Source organism: Aquila chrysaetos, chromosome 8 (assembly GCF_900496995.4).
Source record: "Aquila chrysaetos chrysaetos chromosome 8, bAquChr1.4, whole genome shotgun sequence".
In the NCBI taxonomy this organism is placed as follows: domain Eukaryota; kingdom Metazoa; phylum Chordata; class Aves; order Accipitriformes; family Accipitridae; genus Aquila; species Aquila chrysaetos.
The window spans coordinates 32,635,575-32,654,978 of record NC_044011.1 but is presented as its reverse complement, the minus strand read 5'-3'; the positions used below and the strand labels follow the sequence as shown (position 1 = coordinate 32,654,978).

General features: G+C 39.9%; 1 protein-coding gene across 3 annotated transcripts in view; it reads left to right on the top strand.

Annotated features, from left to right (window-relative positions):
• PLCB1 (phospholipase C beta 1) overlaps nucleotides 1-19,404 on the top strand; it is a 412,867-nt gene that overhangs the window by 309,977 nt on the left and 83,486 nt on the right. For all 3 annotated transcript variants that reach the window (XM_030022429.1, XM_030022430.1, XM_030022431.1), the window contains 8 exons: nucleotides 167-344; nucleotides 6,805-6,875; nucleotides 7,484-7,580; nucleotides 11,415-11,499; nucleotides 12,586-12,710; nucleotides 13,733-13,887; nucleotides 15,633-15,797; nucleotides 17,724-17,823. In XM_030022429.1, the coding sequence (XP_029878289.1) occupies nucleotides 167-344; nucleotides 6,805-6,875; nucleotides 7,484-7,580; nucleotides 11,415-11,499; nucleotides 12,586-12,710; nucleotides 13,733-13,887; nucleotides 15,633-15,797; nucleotides 17,724-17,823 (976 nt within the window). The remainder of the gene's footprint in view (nucleotides 1-166; nucleotides 345-6,804; nucleotides 6,876-7,483; nucleotides 7,581-11,414; nucleotides 11,500-12,585; nucleotides 12,711-13,732; nucleotides 13,888-15,632; nucleotides 15,798-17,723; nucleotides 17,824-19,404) is intronic.

Here is a 19,404-nt window from a genome sequence, read left to right as displayed (position 1 = left end):
GCCCTGTTTCGTTTAAAGTTGAGATTACTTCTTGTGCAAAATACATTTCATTTTAACAGGGCTTATAGAGGTTACAAAATTATCTTGCACCATGTGGGCCCTAAGAAATTACCATAAGCTCATTTCTTTTGTTGTTGTAATAAATTTCTCTTTCTTTCCCTGCAAGCTTGAACCTGGGGTTCCTCTTCCAAGCCCCATGGATTTAATGTACAAAATTCTGGTGAAGAATAAAAAGAAGTCACATAAGTCTGCAGATGGAAGTGCAAAAAAGAAGCTCTCAGAGCAAGCTTCCAACACGTGCAGTGATACATCTAGTATGTTTGAACCTTCCTCCCCTGGAGCAGGTATGAATTGAATCTACAAATATATTTCTCCCCAAAACACAAATGCTTAATTATAGCTATCATTCAGTCCATTTACATTGCTCTAGCAAGGTAAAGGTACACCAGTGTGGGCCTTACTCAGTAGGAAACAATGCTAAGTGTCATTGATCCAGGAGTCTGTGAAGGCTCATGGCTGAGGAATCACTTACAGAGTGATCAAAAGCTCACTGGTGTGTAATAACATTTATCTGCACTGCTTAGGAAGTAGAGCAAGCTGCCAAGTCCTCCACCCTTGGGTGCCTTTTCTATGTGCCCAAGCCTGATACCAAATATAAATGTTTTCTGATTTTTGTTGCCTCAGAGATGTACCTACCATTTGGTGCCCTTTCGGACTTAACCCATTGCACAGGAGAACTGTAGTGGTTCTGCAGTGTCTTAAGATTTAGGGTAACTGTGAATGAGATATCTGTTCCTCGGGCAGGCAAGGCTTAACCCGCTGTTGTCTTGCATTAGTTGGGAACGCATCACAGACCTCTGTGCAAAGCGCTATAAAATGTTCTTCTGTTCCAGAGATAGAAACAGGCAAAAATATTACTGCAAACAAATATTTGTTACTATCAGGAATTGCAGGGAATGTAGCCAATGGAAAGCAGTGTATTACATTTGACTTGTTCATTATTAGCAGAATTTTTAAAATCAGAAATGAAATAGAAAAGTTACTATAATTTAATGCATGTATTCTGGTAAAGCCTAAGTGATCTGCAGGGGACCATTGTGAGTGTTGGTATGCAAAAATTAGTAAGAGATGGTCTTTGTTCTGAAGAGCTTAAAACCTAACTAGAAAAGACAGAAAGAAGTGCAGAGAAAAAGATAAAGTACGGATTTGCTCTAAACCACAGGAGCAGATTAGCAGCAGGACAAACAACAAAATCTGTATATCCTGATTCCCAGCCCAATTTCTGTTCCCTGCACTAGAATTTCTTCTTCCTTTTAAGACTGAAATTTTGGATTGCTAAAAGCATAGACATTTATGCCCCAGTAGTAGAATACTTATAGAGCAAATTGAAAGCTTTACTGGAATATAAGTTCATTACTATTTGCCATTAAAAAATTTTTTTCCATTGTTTGTAATTTTTTCTAAACTCTGATTAATTGAGCTGAAATTTTTCATGCTGGCAGTTTGCCTCAAGCTGAATAAAGAAAAAAAAAATCCTGCTGTATTTGTGGATAACACTGTTTATCCTATTAGAAGCAAAGAAAGATTTTTCAACAATTGTGTTAAGAAACTTTGAAAAGGGCATGCTTTGGAGTAGGGCTTGGATTTCAAAGGAAGATTCATCCTGGTGTCAGGAGTGATTTAATACTGTTTTCTTGATTTGCTTCAGTCAAATCCCAAGCAACAGAAAAATAAGTGTGTGTATGCCAACTGACTCCTTTCCAACACTTGAAGTCAACCCTGGGATCCTAACTCTACATTTTTGTTACCAGCACATAGTGAGAACCCAGTGGCAAAGTATACGTCTTGCTTTCTGAGTGCCTGATCTGCATAGAGGGTAACAGCTTTATCTTTCAGGAGCCTCTCTATGAGCTTATATAGGAAAAGACCTGGGCTGTGAGTCTAGATGTTGATGATGATGCAAGGCAGGGGAGTCAGTCCCATAATAGGGTGTGTAATTTTACAAATTAACTGTGAAAATTATGTCTGTATTACCGAAATAACAACCTCTGTTAACTGTAGATTGTGAAGATGAACACTTACAAATTAGAAAATGCTAGAACTGAGATTGCAAAATTGATGTGGTCTCTTGGTTCATCTGTGACTGCCGAAATATATTACTCGTAATCCTTCTGTCAGCCATTGTTTCTCCTTTAGGACCTATGCCTCTTTTGGAGAATGCAGTTAGTCAATATTTTTTCTCTCTCTGTCATTCAATACTTGATCCTAGATGTAGCATCCTCATCTTGCAGTGAATTTCTGTGGGGGTATCCAGGCTGCATATGAGCACTTGACAAACAGCAGTGAATTTATCTGAACAATACCTGTGGGAAGTGAAATAATATTAAGCCAATTTTATCTAAGGACAGCCAAGTCTGAGAGGGCTTAAGAACAGTTTAGGGATGACTGATAAGGAATATCCAGTATCTGATTTTTCAAGAATACTTTGAATTTTTAAGTATTCGGAGCACAGCTCCAGAGATTTCAGCTACAGCTTACAGTTATGAGCACGCAGCATTTCTGTAAATCAGATGCCAGATTTCTGTCTGTGAACATTTAAAAAAAAAAAAATTATTCACCATTTTATAAGACTGCTGTGGCAAGACCCAGTGAAGAGCATGGTTCCATGGGGCAGTGCTCAACAGTCACCATGACACCCTTCTTTTCACTGCCTTGTTCCTTATGTGCGTCTCAATATCAGCAACATGTAATGCTGGAGCACTGTAAGCATTATGCTCCTCTATACCCAGTACCAATTCCTTTCTGGAGCACAAGAGGAGTAATGCAATGAAAGAGTCACTAAAGGAAGCCTAATTCTTAACATTTCTTAACATGAAGTGTTTCGATACTCCAACCTCAATATAATCTTTACATTTAGCAAGTTGGGCATATTATTCAAATAACTGTATTGTATTGTGTAGCTCCTGTCAGAATTACTGCTGATTTTCAGGAGAAAGTTGTGCTGATTTAGCCTTCTTGAGATTTTAAATGAGTTTTTTCACAGCAGTGCAAAAAGTACTCAGATTCATACTTCAGTTGATAGCAAGCTTTGTTGTGTCTTACACTGCTTGAGGTCAGATTTAAACCCAAATAAACCATTCTTCTGATACGTTTATAAAACATACCATATAAAAGCTAGGTGGTGGTGATATAGTAGCAATAGTTAAAAAAACAATTCTGAAAAAAGCTTTGCAGAATGGCTTGCAAGATGTTCATGAAACTGATGTGAAAAGTAACTTCGGTAGGTTATAATATCTGTCAGTGGAAAAAGCTTTCCCTAAAGGTACAGCAAAGCTGGCAAAGCAGAAAAACAACTTCTGAGATAACACTTGTGACATAGGTTGTAATTTTGGTAAACAAGCATCTCGGACCTGGCTGTTTTAGCACAATGAATGCAAGTAAATAGGCAAGATTTTCAAGGAAGTTAGATTACACAGCAAAAAGAACAGTGGCAGTTGTGCAGGTACATACATTTTACCAAAAGTAGGCCTATACTGGAAGTAGCCAAAACTTGCTAGTTGAACAGTATTTAAATTTTCAAGCAAATTGTTAATTTCTGGCTGATAGGGTGACATTTTTGTCAGACTAGTGGATGCTGCAAGGAAAGAGTCACGGGGAAACAGAGAGAGAGGGTAGAATTGGCTTCATCGTTTCATGGTGACTAAATAGAAAACTGGATAAAAAGTTTTAGGCTCAGTGTATGTAAATGCATCGGTACATTGCTGCTGCATGCCAGCTGAGGCCATGGCCCACTGTTACAAAGTAAAATGTTTTAGCAAACTGAATGAAGTTAATTTCTTCCTTTTTAAAAATCAGCAAATGCTGATGATGTACAGCCTGTGGAAAAACAAAAAGGTAATTTCCCCATCAAGATGCTGGTGGCTGCCTAAACATTCTAGAGCTAACAAGCTGCACCAGCAAGTACCACATTTATAATCCATTCCGGCTGTTATATTAAAGGGATCTGAGAAAGCAGATTACCAAATTCCTCTGAATTTCAAGCAATGTATAACCTTTATTTCCTTAGCTCCCAATATCTGTCACACTGCTGAGGCATGGTGAGAATGGATAATATTTAGCACTCTACTTCCTCAACCCTTGCTAATAGGGATTTGGCTTGTCATTCCCGGCTCTCCTCTCCTAATCATCTTCCATTAAGTATTACTGTGGTGAAACCCCCTACCCATCAGTTGGGATTCAGCCTCCTTGGTCCACTTGTTACATTGCCCAATGAGCACTTTTATGCCTTCGCCATGCTGCTCCAGTCGCTAGGGGCAGCTCCTTGAAAACATCCTTGAAACTGCCCCATTACTCCACTGAGAAGTTTCCTGTGCCCTTCTGCCTATGAGCGGCTGACAGTATCTGCGTTATAACTTACCTATTGTGGTAGGAGCAACATCTTTTTATTTCTTGTTATTCTCCTGTCTGCCTCTGTCCATGGGCAGGCTCTTGTCTCGTACTTGGAGGGCAAGCCTTTGAAGCAGGGCTTTCTATTTTCACTGTAGTTGTATACCACATACCATGGAGAGGCCCTGTCCTGACCTGGGTTTGTAGTCCCACCTAAATGTAAATAATAGTTATGCTATTACAGCTGATTGTCCCTTAGATAAGCTCACATGTACACACTGGACTTGAGCTGCAGCACAGCTGCATGTGCCAGCCCACATGCATTTATGGTACACAGTGCCTGTGCCCTCCTGGGAAGGGATGGGAGTGATGGCATGGGGCTGATCCCAGCACCACTGTGGGAGGGTGAGCATGAAGGTGTCTGCAGCACAGACATCTCCTCAGTCTGGTCAAGGCTTGCTCTGTGTCCCAGCAGTGTAACGGGAAAAGAAGGTTGGGCTTGAGCATAATACCATGCTGCTGGGTGAAAGGCAATGCAGATGTAGTCATGCTTTCTAAAACACTTACTAATTTTTATTCTGTGTTTGCAATCCTGTGTATTATTTGTCTTGGTTTTGCTGTTTGATGCAGAACTTGAAAATGAGATCTGATCTCCTTGGGAGTTTTCCTGTTAAATATTTTTAAATAAAGGAATAATGTGTTGTGTACTTTCCTCCCTGGACACTTCTAGGAAGAGCAAGCTATCATCTACCTAGTACCTCAGCAGTGCAAGTTGGCTGAAATCTGCCCCATGTCCCCCATTTTGTGGACTGTGCAAAGTGTTATTTTGCCAGCCTGGTTAAATCAATTGAGAGCTTCCCATCCAAAGATTGTCACTGCAAATCCTGTGAGAGCTTGGCTGGCTCTTCGCAATGTATTGAGGTTCCCTGAGCCGTCCCTTGAGCCTGTTGAGCAATCATGTTATTTTCTTCAATGAAATGTTCAGGAAGAAGTGTGTTCATGAATAAAAGCCTGACATTTCAACATCTGCATCTGGAAGGAAACGCAGCCTGGGTAGTCATCATTTGGTTGTGAAAGGCACACTCATTTAAATTGTGTGCTCTCCATGTTCAGAAGGGGCCCACTGGGCATGATTCAAGGCCTGCTGGAACAAAGAGGAGTTTCTTTATTGACTCAGTGGGCTTTGGATTAGACCCTAAATTGACAGGAGGAACAGAGACTGAATTACCATTCTCCAGAGTGTTTGGGAATGCTGCACAGTGGTTAGATTTTTGTGCTGCCAAAATAAAATTGCCACTGCTGGAGAAAGCTGAAAGGTTTGTGGAATAAAATCTTTGGGGAGAGCTGTCAGTCTTACAGGTGTGGATAGGTGACTGCAGTATAAGTTAAACCTTCTTTTCCAGAGTCTTCTTAAGATGCACTGTGTATATTTTACGACAGCCAGACCCACAGGAGGAGTTACTAAAGAGAAAGATAAGCTTGATATTCCTTAATGGTTTAATTTCTGGTGCAACCAAATCAAAACATTTTAGAGGTGAGGGGAGGCATTCGTTAATTAACAATAAAGAACCTTTGTCTTGCCCATAGGAATTTGATGAGTACACCGCAATTGGGAGCAAGGCATAAAATGTGTTTTATTTGGTCCCATTTACTCCATCAGTACATTTTCAGGGAAAGCATGCGTTTTACGCATCTTCTTCACATTATTTGGTTTGCACTGCCCTCAGGCGGTGCATTTGAGCTATGCCACAGGAGTCCTAACGGTAAGACGCACCAAAGCAGTTTGTGAAGGGAATTAATTGAAGTCAAGCTATTGCAGTTAGGCTCCTGTGCCAAATACTCCCAGCTGAGCTACCTCAGTACATGTACTGTGATACGTTCAGAACAGATGGATTTTGCTGAACAGCCCTTGATACCACAGCACATGAGAATCTCATTGATTTTCATGCATGATATCTTCACCCCATGCATGCTCTTCCGTCTGCACTTCCCAGAGGGGGTGACGCATTCACAGAAGGTCCTGCAGGGGTCTTGCAACAGAGAGGGAGTTTGAACTCACATTTCCCAAGCTCCAGGGCTGTGCCCCAAACATGGGAACATCTTTTCAGAGTAGTTTGTGATACTATACCCACACTGTGCATACTATGCACACCACAAAGCTCTTTTCTCATGATTTCCAAACACTGAGCATCCAGCAGCTGCAAAGGAAGAGTTTTTGTTTGGTTGGGCAATAACTTATCAGTGCTGAAGATGGATGAATCCCTCGAGACAGTGTATTTGATTTGTGCTGTCACAAAAAGCACATGTATAACGCAGTCTCCTTTAAGCAGTGCTACTTGCACATCTTTCTCAAATTTATCGCTGGTAATTATAACTATTGCTTCAGCCAGTAATTATTTTCTGTTTAAAACTTTTCAGGAGAAGCAGAGATTGAGAGCGATGATGATGATGACTATGATGATGACTGTAAAAAGTCGTCGATGGATGAAGTAAGGGGGTAGATATGTTTTATGGTCATGGGTTGGTTCCAGCAGTTGTGGGTTGGCTTGTGTTACCAAGAGTGGGACTACCATCTAGTGGAGAAAGGGGGGCAGAGCACTGGGAAACACACCAAGTTTTTGAAGTTGGTTGTTAATTGGTATGGAAGCACATCTTTGCTTTGTTTATTTATATTTTCATTTACTGAAGAATAAGAATTAATAGCACCGTAGGTGATCTGGTTTAGACAACTGCTTTTGGTGTATTTAGCATTGTTGGAAGAAAAACTTGACATCAATAACTTAGAGCTATATTTATTATTTATCCAACGGTATTGATAAATGTGCTCAGCGCTACGCATGTGTAAAGGTAATGCAGTCCCTTCCCTAGGAGCCACGTAAAAAGAATGAATACAGCAGCAGCTGTATTAAACACTTAAATTTTACAGCAAATTTTCTTCTTTACTGTGTGATGCTCCCGATGTGAGGCATTGACTTCACTAAGCCAGGATCAGTGAAAGATATCATGGCTGATAGAAAAACTGGGCTTCGGTATTTGTGGCCTCCGATGGCCACCAGGGACAGATCAAAACTGCAGCATTTTCCTTTCTCTGTCCTAGGGTACTGCTGGAAGTGAGGCTATGGCCACGGAAGAGATGTCTAATCTGGTGAACTACATTCAGCCTGTGAAGTTTGAATCATTTGAAGTATCAAAAAGTAAGCTAAGCTAAGCATGAGCAACATCTTATACTGAAAATTACCTAGCAAGTGTTTGGAAGAAAGTTCTGGAGAAATGCTGCTTGGCTTCCTCACTGTTAGACATAGGCACACAGACAGAAAATGTTCCCTTGGTATCCAGCCAAATAAATCCATATTTATTTTGAAACCTGTATTAGTCTAAATATCAAACTTCATCACCAGTAAACATGCTGCCATTCCAAAAACATTTTTGAAAATGTTGTACTTAGGTTGTCTTTGTTGTCCATGACTGAAGAGTAACTTAACCAGTTTGAGAAAGGTGGTCATATATATTCCTCTGGATTGAGCAAGTGCTTTATATTTTGCCTCTGCTACTTTTATAGAGGATTCAGGGTAAACAGAATCTGCCCTTCCCCATATGCAAACTGACTCTTTCCTGCCTCTGTCTATCATATAGAAAAGGCCATAATTTCATCACCTGCTGGCTTTTACAGAAGATGCTTCCTATTAATGCACTCAGTGGCATCCTCAGTAAACACTGCACCATCTTTTCCTTTCTTGGTGCAGAACCCCCTACTGTTTGCCTGCCCTTTTTCACTTTGTTTTGACAGGTTTCAATATGCTTTTGGAGCTTTTTAGTTAAAGAACTGTATAGCATTTTAATTTATTATGGATTTGTGGAGGCCTTGGCAGAGGATAGGTAATTGGTGCCTAAGTCCGTATCTGAATACAAGATTTTGCATTTACTCATGATGAATAATAAACATATAGAAAGTTATCTATCTGTTCATTTATATGTGGGTATTTATACAGGCATACACACAAGCATTCACAAACTCATGCAGAGAGCTATCCCTGTTCCCTATAGTAGTGTCCCTTTGGATGTTTATAATCTCCTCTAGCTCTCATGAGAGTTGGAAGAACACAGTGGGAAGGAGATATTCCTTCTGGAAAGGAAGCCATGTGAATCCTAGCAGGACAAGTTGATGCAGCTGTTATAAAATTGTCATGTGTAGTTTTCTTCTGTTCACATGCCTGTGCCTTTCTGAGTTTTGTCTTTTGTAAAGAACTGCTAATGTCCAGATTTTTTATCCTAAGTCTTGATGTGACCTTTGATCAATCATACTGTTTCTGTGAACTCATAATGTTAAGGAATTAATATTTCTGGTGTTTGTGTCAAAAAAATCATAATGTGGTAAATGTGGCCAGTTCGTTAAAGCAGTGGCCTTACACGGTAAATGTTGCTGGCTGGTTAAAGCAATGGGCACTACAGCATGACTTGTGGGTTCTGGTCTTAGTCCTGGCCTGGACTCACTGGTGGACCTTCATTAAATTCAGCAAAGATGAGCTGACTAAAGAAGGAGTTAGATGAGGATTTTTTTTTTTAATTTGCTGCCTGCCCAGTTGTTGCCCAGATTTTATTTTTGTTCACCTGACTTCATTTCCCTAAGTGTAGAGCTCCATACTTGTCTTTTATACAGTTTCATCATTTCAGTGTTACAACATTTTTCTGATTTAGTATTTTCTAATTCAGAATTTGTTTTGATTTGTGGTCCTGGCCTCTATGGTAATGATAACAATACCTCACTGATTCTATCATTCACACATTTTAAAAGTGCGTTTTCTGGTCTTGCATCCAGCTTATTAACAGAAATATTGAATAGCGCTGGATCTGTAACAGTCCTCTGATTGCCCTTACTAGATATGTTCCCTCTCTCTGACAGCAAGTAGCTGTAACTGTATTTTTTCAAGTTTTTCATATGTTTTTTCAATCAGCTGTTTGTCCACTCCATAGTAACTTCCTCCTGATAAGATAGCACCATGTAATGTGTCATGAGAGAGAAATGGCTCTCCTGCACAGTCTTTTCTTCAAAGGGCAGGTTTCTTAATCCTCTCCAAATGCTACAAGGAAATAATTGTTCTTATTTTAATTAGGAGTTTGGTTAAGCCCTGGACGTTTAGTATCCAAATCATTTAACAGCTACCAGTTCTGGTTTCCTACGGATGCTCTACTTTAAGATAAGGCTGAGAGATACAGTATATTACTGCAACAAATTCTAACACCTATATTCTAAATGGAATAAAACCACTATATATGCGTGTTGCTAGTGCTATCCCATTAGTAAAGGGGAAGGATGGAATAAGAGTAATCTCAGTGCCTTCATAAGGAGCTGAGATGAAGCTGAGCTGGCTGGAACAGAGTCTGGAAAAAGAGAGGATATTACTTGTTGGAAAGGAAGAGGAGTGGTAGGAGAGCACCCTACAGGATGCAGGAACAGCAGGAATCTTTTGCCATTAGGAGATAACAGCTATGAATAATGGCAGTAACATGATGGTTGCTAATTAGAAATAGGGACAGGCCATAATAAAGTCTGAGTCCCAGCTCTCCTAGAGGCAGAGAATCACTTTTGGAACACCATGGTCATCCTCTGACTCTTCAGCATACACTGAGAATAGTTTGTAGTTCACAGGCTGGCAGCACATTTTCCTCTCACGTTGGCCAAATAATCTAGCTCCTCATTTCTTTGGATCCACTGTTTCCTTTTTGGCGTCCTGTAAAGAAAGCTCCCACCTGTTTCTGTCCTGCTTCTCTCTGCAAGACAAGTGCTTTTGTTCAGTTTTATGCCTCTCCTGCAGCTTCGCAGTTTGACTTCAAGGAGCTGGCCAGGCTGGCCTCCTGGCCATCCCTGGATTACTGCAGCACCATTACTTCTAAAACCGGATGAGGGCAAGCCTTTTCTCTGCCTTATTGTTTGCTTTTGATAAAGTGGTGAGGCTAGAGAGTTCATGTTTCAACACAGGCAGTTTACCTCATTTCTAAAGGGAGCGCTGCTGTGATATCTAACGGCTATGACCTCCCAGCGCTGTGGCCCCTTCTAGGCAATCTACATAGCTGATGGTGATGAAATGGGAAGCTGTTATTTTACAGAAATCCTTACCTTCTGTAAAAAAGTGTAAAGGAAAAAATACTGAAGCTAGAAGGGTCTTGACTTAGGCTCTCTGCTACAGCACGTCACATGGGTACATTGAAAGGCTGTGCACACATCAGGCAAAGGTGAGTAACAAATGGTACACAAATGAATGTTTAGTCCTTCGGAGTTAAAAGCTTAGGAGGAGCCTTTCACCACTGTCAGTTCAGAAATTTTGACGAAATTAAAGAGGTCATAGAAGCTCCATATTAGTTCATGGTGAGGTCTGACGACCTGCTGGGACACAGGAGTGTACCTTCAGGCTTGATTAGATAGCAATGTTTCCATGACTGTTTGAGACAGATGTGACCTTACCCTGACATCCTGAAGATAACAAGAACTGCTGTAGGCACAGCTAGCACACTGCTTAGTTTAATCTGATACGGACATTAGTTATTATAGCTTCAAATTGGCTCAAAGCCCTTGCATCTGTCTGCAAACACAATCTAGAGATCCAGCAGGGCCCTCTGAGTTCCCCACAAAAGCTGCTACAATACCTCTGCGTCACACCTGTGAGCTTTGGGCTCTACCTCTCAAATACATCACCGTGGTATTTTGCAAGCAAACATGAGAGATCTGTGCCTGTGCCCTGACTTTCTGTTGCCTGCAGCTGGTACAGTAGCAATCTCAGGCAGTACCAATGCCCTTAATTTGGGCAGTGCTAATGTGAGTTCAGATGGAGCTCTTGAGTACGTGCAGAGTGAGCTTACTTGCTGTCAGCAAATGATTGTGTATGTAAATTCTTTGAGATCAAAGTGAAATGAGCTGGTGAATAGTAGATGGGATAAGGGGACTGAGACTAAACCTGTTGTTTGTAGCTCATGTATCGCATATGATTTCATGCTCTAATGTGTCACATTTTATTTCCCCTTTAAACTTTCAGAACGCAACAAGAGTTTTGAAATGTCTTCCTTTGTGGAAACCAAAGGGCTTGAGCAACTTACGAAGTCTCCTGTGGAATTTGTGGAGTATCCTTGACTTTCAGAAAGTTGCTTTCTTAGCCTTTCTATATCTGAGATCTGTTACAGGGCTTTATTGAAATTTAGAGACAGGAGCTGGGGAAATAGGGAACCCAAATGAAATTTGTAGATTTGACTGTCTTCCTAGATGAATTAATTGGCCTGAGTTCTGATGAGCTAATTTAAAAGCTGGCATGAGTCCTTGTGCTGTGGGCTAGGACTAGAGGGAATAGGCATAAACTACATATTGAAGACCTGATACTTCATATTCTCATTGTTAAATTTATCATCCTGTATGAGGTGGTATGAGTTATGGTGAGCAAATTGTCAGAATGTGGCCGACTTGGTTTTTTGCAAAGAGATATGAGAAAGTTTACTTTCCCATCATACATCTAGTTCTAAGAGCACTGAGCTGTTTCATCACCACACAAGTCTTTTTTTTTTTTAAATAACTTTTAAAGAAAAGCTAAGGAGCATTCTGTTTAGACCTTTTGATGTTTCTCAATATCTCTCATTGTGCCTGCAGTTAAGAATGAAAGGTCAAGATAAAATAGTGCCTTAAAGAAGATTAATGGAAAGCTATTTCCACAGATAACCTGCAGCATGTTCTCATCTCTGAGATTTGTAGACTCAACTATAAGAAGTGTACACTCATCATTTCTGTCTGTATGTGGAGGCCAATTCTAATGCTTATTCCAGAAAAGCACTTTTTAACTGAGCACCTCTTCCTGCTCCAGAGGAAGATTTGCTGTTTACAGTTAATTGGCCTCTATAAATGCAATCTTAGGAAAATCCCAAATTAGTAGCCATAATGATAAATGAAATTTTATGAATGCTATGTTTTTTATGCATATGCCTGTGCTATTTCCTTGCTTATTCTGAGTACTCTGTACAGGAACAAACAGCACCTTTAATTACCCTGTATTTCTCATATCTCCTACAAAATTGTGGACCTCTGGAAGCATTATGGTTGCAGAAATCAAATAAGGAACCCACTGCCATTCTGTAAAGAACCTGCATTTAAATATTGCAGTTGCACCTCTTTGCAAAGTGATTTTTGTCATACGTACTATATCTTAACTACTCACCATTTAGATACAACAAAATGCAGCTAAGCCGAATTTACCCAAAGGGAACACGTGTAGATTCTTCGAACTACATGCCACAAGTCTTTTGGAACGCCGGCTGCCAAATGGTTGCTCTTAATTTCCAAACTGTAGGTAAGTTATGCTGGTCTCTAGATTTTATAAGTTGTACATTTCCACTTCTCTGATACAGTTTCTCATTCGTAGGTAGGAAAGGCTTTATGTATCAAAAGATGTCTAGTGATTGAATGATACTACAAAGCAGTTAATGAATATCTTTAAGAGGTGTAGGGGTTTTTTTAGCTAGGAACATTCATAATTACCATGCTGTAGCTGGTATAATAGGCATACATGCTGCCCTCCATATTGTTATCATTTGTAAGTGGTTACCACTGAGCAGCATTTCAGATCTGGCAGGGATTTTTTTCCTCTGTCTTCCAAAATCTCATTGTATCAAGACATAAGGGACTTAGATAGCAAATTCCACTTTAAAAGTGAGTTTTTAAGAAACAAAGACATTTGGGCTCCTAGATGCACAAGTCACTTTTGAAATAGAAATGTGTTGTCTTCCAAGGGTACGTCTGTTCTGAGACATACAAATATTTCCATCTACTCTATACCAGAACATATCCTAGTCATGTTCTGCCTCTGGGGCATATGGTACCATGGTATCATTCCCTTTTTCCTTTCCAGTTGTGCCCATGGACATACCACCTTTTCATGGAAAGCAAAACCCCACACAGGCTGGGGGTCTGCAGAGTAATAAAAACCTCTTTGGGCCAGTTTCAACCAAGTATCAGGCACACAGTGTCTGATGTTAGAAGGGGTTGGAAACATAAGTGCTCTGCTGGGTTGGGTACAACAGTACAATCAGTACAACACTGGGGTACTCAAAACCTAAGTGTTAAGGCTTCTTTTAAAATTTGAGAATGTTTTCTATTGAGTAGTCTCTGAAAGGTGTTACAGATGTCTTTTTCTTGTCAAAAGAATCCAAGAGGGGGCTGCAATCACAACTGAAGCCTCTAAAGCAACAGTGTGCCATAAATAGCTGTTTGCATTACAGTCAGTTTGAAATTACAGTAATTGTTATTATTTTATTTCTTTTTAAATTATTATCTATCCAGAACATAATTCTTATCAATATTTTTAACACCTAGATTTGTCTATGCAAATAAACATGGGAATGTACGAGTACAATGGCAAAAGTGGATACAGGTTAAAGCCAGAATTCATGAGAAGACCAGACAAACACTTTGATCCATTTACTGAAAGTATAGTGGATGGAATAGTAGCTAACACCTTGTCTGTCAAGGTATGTACGCAGCTGGTGAAAATGCTCTCATGACAATGTCAGAGCATAGATATATTTCTGCTGTGCAGTGGCCTAGCAAATGACTATACTAAGTCAAGAAAATAAAATGCATTTCATTTCATGGAGTGATATTTCATTTTTAAATACTGCCTCACATTTCATATTGTAGGATAAATAAATGTATTTTTATTGTATGTATTCTTTTCCATAGAAGTAATTGGGAAGTGAATGGATTTAAGAGTAGCTTGGCTGTGGTTTTAGTAACAAAGGGCTGAATTTAAAACATGCTGTTATGAAGTGGTAGGTTGGACTGGAATAGCTAGAACGCTACACTGTTTAGTATATATAAATTTTCTGGTTCTCTCTAAGTTCTCCAGTAGAACTGTGGAACCATAAATGTCAGCTGCAATCCATTGCCAACTCACTTTTCTTCGTTCATTTGTAAGGACCTCTAATGATGTTCAAGGATTGCCAGGAATCTGCAAATTGAGAACTACTTGTATGAATGTTTAGAGGGATAGATTGCATTGGCTATGACAGGATCACAGATTTATACTTGGTATATGTCTAGTTATAAAAACATAAACTTTCTGAAATCCTGTTATTCCTTTAATGGACTTGTCCATTACAACAGCGTCCGTATTATAGAATCCACCTGCAAAATTTCCTCCTGTTTTCATTGAGAGAAAACAAGTATTTCCTCTCAGACTGCAGACACAAGCGTAGCAGAGCAGTGCTGTGAGGGATATGAATAAAGTAATAATGTGATGACATGCATCAGTAAAAAAAGATGACTGTGGGAATGACCTTGGTAGTGACCTGTAATCATGGAAGCTTTGAGCTCCTCCCGTGGGTTTAGAGACATTTTGTTGTGCTTTTAGTAAATGGAGGTGGAAGTCATTCAATAGCTATTAGGAGGTGCACAGCATTTTTAACAGGAATGAGCATCCAGGAGTCATGAAACAGCTGTCAGAAGTCAGCTGCTTCTGCCTGCTTGGTGAAGACTCTGCTGATTATAATGTCAATGCCCATACAAGATACAGCTGAGAACGAATTAAGATTTGCTTTAGGCAAGCCTCAATTTGTTAAGGTACAGTGGCACTGCTATGTATTCCTGTGCATTTTCAGTTTTCTGAAGTAATTGCAGGCCTTTCTTTAACCTTTTAAAGCTGAGAGTTGTTTCCTGTTAAAAATAAGAACTAGAAAAGACCAGCTACTTTATAGTTGTTTTTGTTTTCATAGTGAAACTCCTGACCCTCTGTGAAGAGCCTTTATTAGAATACCAACTTTTTAGCTTGTTTTATCCCTTGCAGTTAAAAGTATATATAGTTTCTCTGCTGCTTATACCTCTTTTCTTCTGGCATTTTTTGAACCTGTTTTTGAAACTGGATAGAAATTAGAGTTCTCAAAGATACCATGTTGTGGAAATAGGCAGCCAGATTGAGGGTGAGATCCAAACAAGTATTCCTGCTGAGGGAAGGGCAGCAGCATGATCTCAACCACATTATCGCTCATAGGGGAATTCAGGACCACGGGGTCACAGGAAACCTGGCCTCATAAGTTGTTTTTCTTTGTCTGCAATAATAAAGAGTGTTTTTTTGTTTATTGTGGTTTTGGGTTTGTTTTGCTTTATTTTAAATGCATACTATCTGATCATTAATGAGAATTATCCACCTGCATTTCAGCCCCTCATTTCCTAATCCACCAAAGTGGTCTCTAGTGATCCTCCTTTGTTTTGGTTTTAGATAATTTCAGGTCAGTTTCTTTCTGATAAAAAAGTTGGTACCTATGTGGAAGTCGACATGTTTGGCCTGCCTGTGGATACAAGAAGAAAAGCTTTGAAGACCAAGACCTCTCAAGGCAATGCAGTTAATCCTGTCTGGGAAGAGGAAACCATAGTGTTTAAGAAGGTCAGTGTAACACTTGCTTCCCAAATGTGCATTGTGCTTGTTTTATCACTGTCCAGCAGGGTAATTCTGTGGCTTACTGAACTTTTGCATTGGTTAGAAAGAAGAAAAAGAGATTCTGAACAGTTATTTCTTGAACTGTTTATTATTAACCACTTTTGGTGTAATTTTGCTGCTCTAGTTGTGCCAACTCCTACTAAAATAAACGAGTTTAAAGTCACCTTGATTGTTTCACTGACACAGCTGGAAGCAGCAGACATGTCAATAGACTCATCTGCATGGCACAGTGCAGTGCCACGCTATGAATGAGCAAGCACAGATCCCAGCAGCAGTTTAGCTGAATTACCATGGTGTTTTGCCTTGGCTGAACAGCCCTCCTGTTAACCTGCGAGCAAGACGATGTGAATACAGCTGTAACAATCTGGCTGTCCAAGCTAGCACATTCAAAGCAATCTGTTATCTCTGCTTAGCGCTAGATTGTGCTATATAAATACAACCTAGGGGATGAAACCCCATAAATCCCATCCACTTGAAATGAGACGTAGGCTCCTGAGTTACTCATGCAATTTGAACTATATTACTCAGACTTAATTCTCTAAACTTTGAGGGAGTAGAAAATATCGAGCATGTTTTAGGATTGTGCAGCGTTAATGTCTTATTGTGCTTCACAATACACTTGCAGCCTGTTTTTTAACAGAATCCCTGGGTTTTGCTTATTGGGCACTGTGTTTAAGTGGATCCTGAGTCCAGGTGTTTGTAAAACAATTTCTTTTATGTTTCTCTCAGCAGATGTAGTTCACAGAGATGTTTATACAATTGGTACTTGCAGCCCTGCTTTCTAGGGAGTACAGCACTTTTCCCTGAATATTTGGCCTTCTGAATGACTTTCCTTTGGCAGCCTGCCAGAGCTCAAGTTTGGAAACATCACTAGCATTCTTCTTCTGTAATGAACTTCTAATTAGTGTACTTCATTTCTCTATTTAGTTAACGATTGTGCCTGACTGCCTCTGTGCTCAGAGAAGCATAAATTACTATTTTTAGTAATGTTGAAAATAAATTAGAGAAGCTCTTACTTTTGGATTGTTGCTTTTTTTTTTTTTTCCCTTTCATTGTCTAGATAAATTTTAGCGTATGTTCTGAAAAAATGCATATCTGTGCCCAGGTTAAAAATGTGTGTATTTCTATGTATATTTGCATTAAGTAAGAAAATTGGATTAATTATGCTACACATTTTTTTAAAGGAATATTAAAGATTCCTATTTTAGTAGAGTAGTTTAAGTAACCTTTTCTGATTTCTTGTTTTCTTTTTTCACTGTTTGGCCTTCTTTCTTATGTAGTGCCAAGAAAACATCCAATGCTAGTAAACGTCCTGCCTGATTAAACCTCTTTAGCCTAGCCAGTGAATGTGCTGCAGCACTAGAAAATTCTACTGGGGTTGACATAGTTCATGTAATTCATACATTCACACTCTGCAAAACAGGTTCAGTTGCTTGTTGAGTTTTCAACACTAATATGCCTATCAGTGACTTTTCTTAGAAGTAAGTAATCCCATTGGTACAAACAAAAGGAAAAAAACATGTAAGGCTGTGCGTAATAAGCAGGAAACAGAGTGGCATTCAAGAGTGATAGCAGTTCAGCTGCTATAGTCCCTTGCATCATATTGAAAATATAGGGTCAAATTGCTGGGTTGAATATACTATGCACACATCCCACCTCAAGTTTCTTGATTGAAAAATGCTTCTATTAGAGTTATTTTGACACACAGGTGCATACGCCCTGACCTCTTTCTTATATGGTAAGACCTTCCTATGGATGTGTAGATGTTAATATCTGCTAGACTGAACTTTCTGTCTGCTATATAGCCTATGTCTGGAAGGAGCTGTTTCATTCAGTGCAAAAAGTTAATAATGCAACAATATTGCTTTCTAGGTGGTCTTACCTTCCCTGGCATGTTTGAGGCTAGCAGTGTATGAAGAAGGAGGCAAATTTATTGGTCATCGGATATTACCAGTCTCAGCAATTCGACCAGGTGAACTTTTTTCTCCATTGAGACAGACATTGTGAAAAGTGTGAAGAGTGAAAAGAAGCAGCAAGCCAGAATCCCAGTGCTGTAAATCAGCAGCCATTCTGCAGATTTATAGCAACAGGGGATTTGGATGATCTGTCTCAACTTTGAAACGGAAAATACTGTATTTCAGCAGAAATTTAAATTTGTAATAAACCAGGAAAACCAATAGAATTGAGCATCAGAGGCATGGTTGGCACTTACCGGTCTCCAGTAGATCAACTGTTTGTTCACAGTTCTGTGCTAAAAGGTGCAATTGTACACTTTTAAGAGGAAAGAGGGCAGCAACAGCTAATTTTGATGTCATCTTTGTGAGAATGGAAGATTGCTGGGAATGAAAAAAAATATGCTCCTCTAATGTCATTTTTGCATGCATGCAAGGACTGACCTATATGCAAGCTGTTGTATCTTTGCAAAACCTTTAAATCAACCCAAAATAACTTTTATCTTTATTGCTGAAAATTAAAAAAAAAAAAAAAATCATTACTGGTCTCTTCCAAATCATGTAATTATTTCTATTATAATTAGTGGCCACTTGACTGAAAATTGTCTTGTGTGACAACTCAGCCCTAATTTTCCAGGCCAGAGACTTGTTAGAGATCATGTTTCAGAACGATGTGGTGACATTGGCATTTTGAGCAAGAGAAGTGTCTGACTTCAACGCCAGCTTTGCCAGGGAGGGGAGGAAACTAAATGAGGGCAAGCCTATGGCCATAAACATGCTCCCAGCTTCACTCACAGTAGAAAACTAAGAGTATCTGTGTTTACCCTGTACCTTATCTAACCGGTCGCAGCAGTAGCACAAAACTCACGTCCCCATATCTAACAGTTGTTGTCCATATTATTCCTGGAGACCTGATCTCAGGTAATGTATAAATCAGTCCCTTCTCTTGTGGGAGGTGATGTCAGGGGTCTTCTAAGAAGAGCTCCAAGCGGTTTTGTCTTAGCTGGTGTGGGCCGCATGGCCTCACTGCAAGCGCAAACAGGCTAGCCAAGGGAGGTGGCTGCTGGGCATGTCACTGCTCCAGGATTTCCTCACCAGTTGTCGCTTCTCCTTCCCTTCTCTGTACCCTGCTCTTGGCTATGCAACCCTGGCCCTTCTGCTGTGCCAGCTCTGCCAATCTCCACACCTTTTTGTGAGCCAGCTCAGCTTACCAATCCAGCAGAAAACTCTCCACTGTTTTCTCTTGGCTTAATGGATATGATTGCCTCATGGAGGATCTGCCGAGTTCCAGAAGAAGATAGGTGATTGGAGAGGAGAAAGGGACACGTGAAGGATTTCCCTCTTCTGGTGGAAGTGAGCTCTTCCCGAGGCTGATCCTCTTTTATGGCACTCACTCTTCATGCAGCACAGAGACCATTCAGAGCACTCAATCATGTACCTGCTTTTAAGCTTGTGCTTTTTAGAACAAAGGCCACTGTGTTAAATCATACAAGGACTTCTGAGAGCTTTTACCCGCAGGCCTATCTTCTGTCCTTTTGACTCCAGTAATCATTAGTTTACAGCATGTGATGGAGAACAGCATGTTGATTTGGGTTTATATA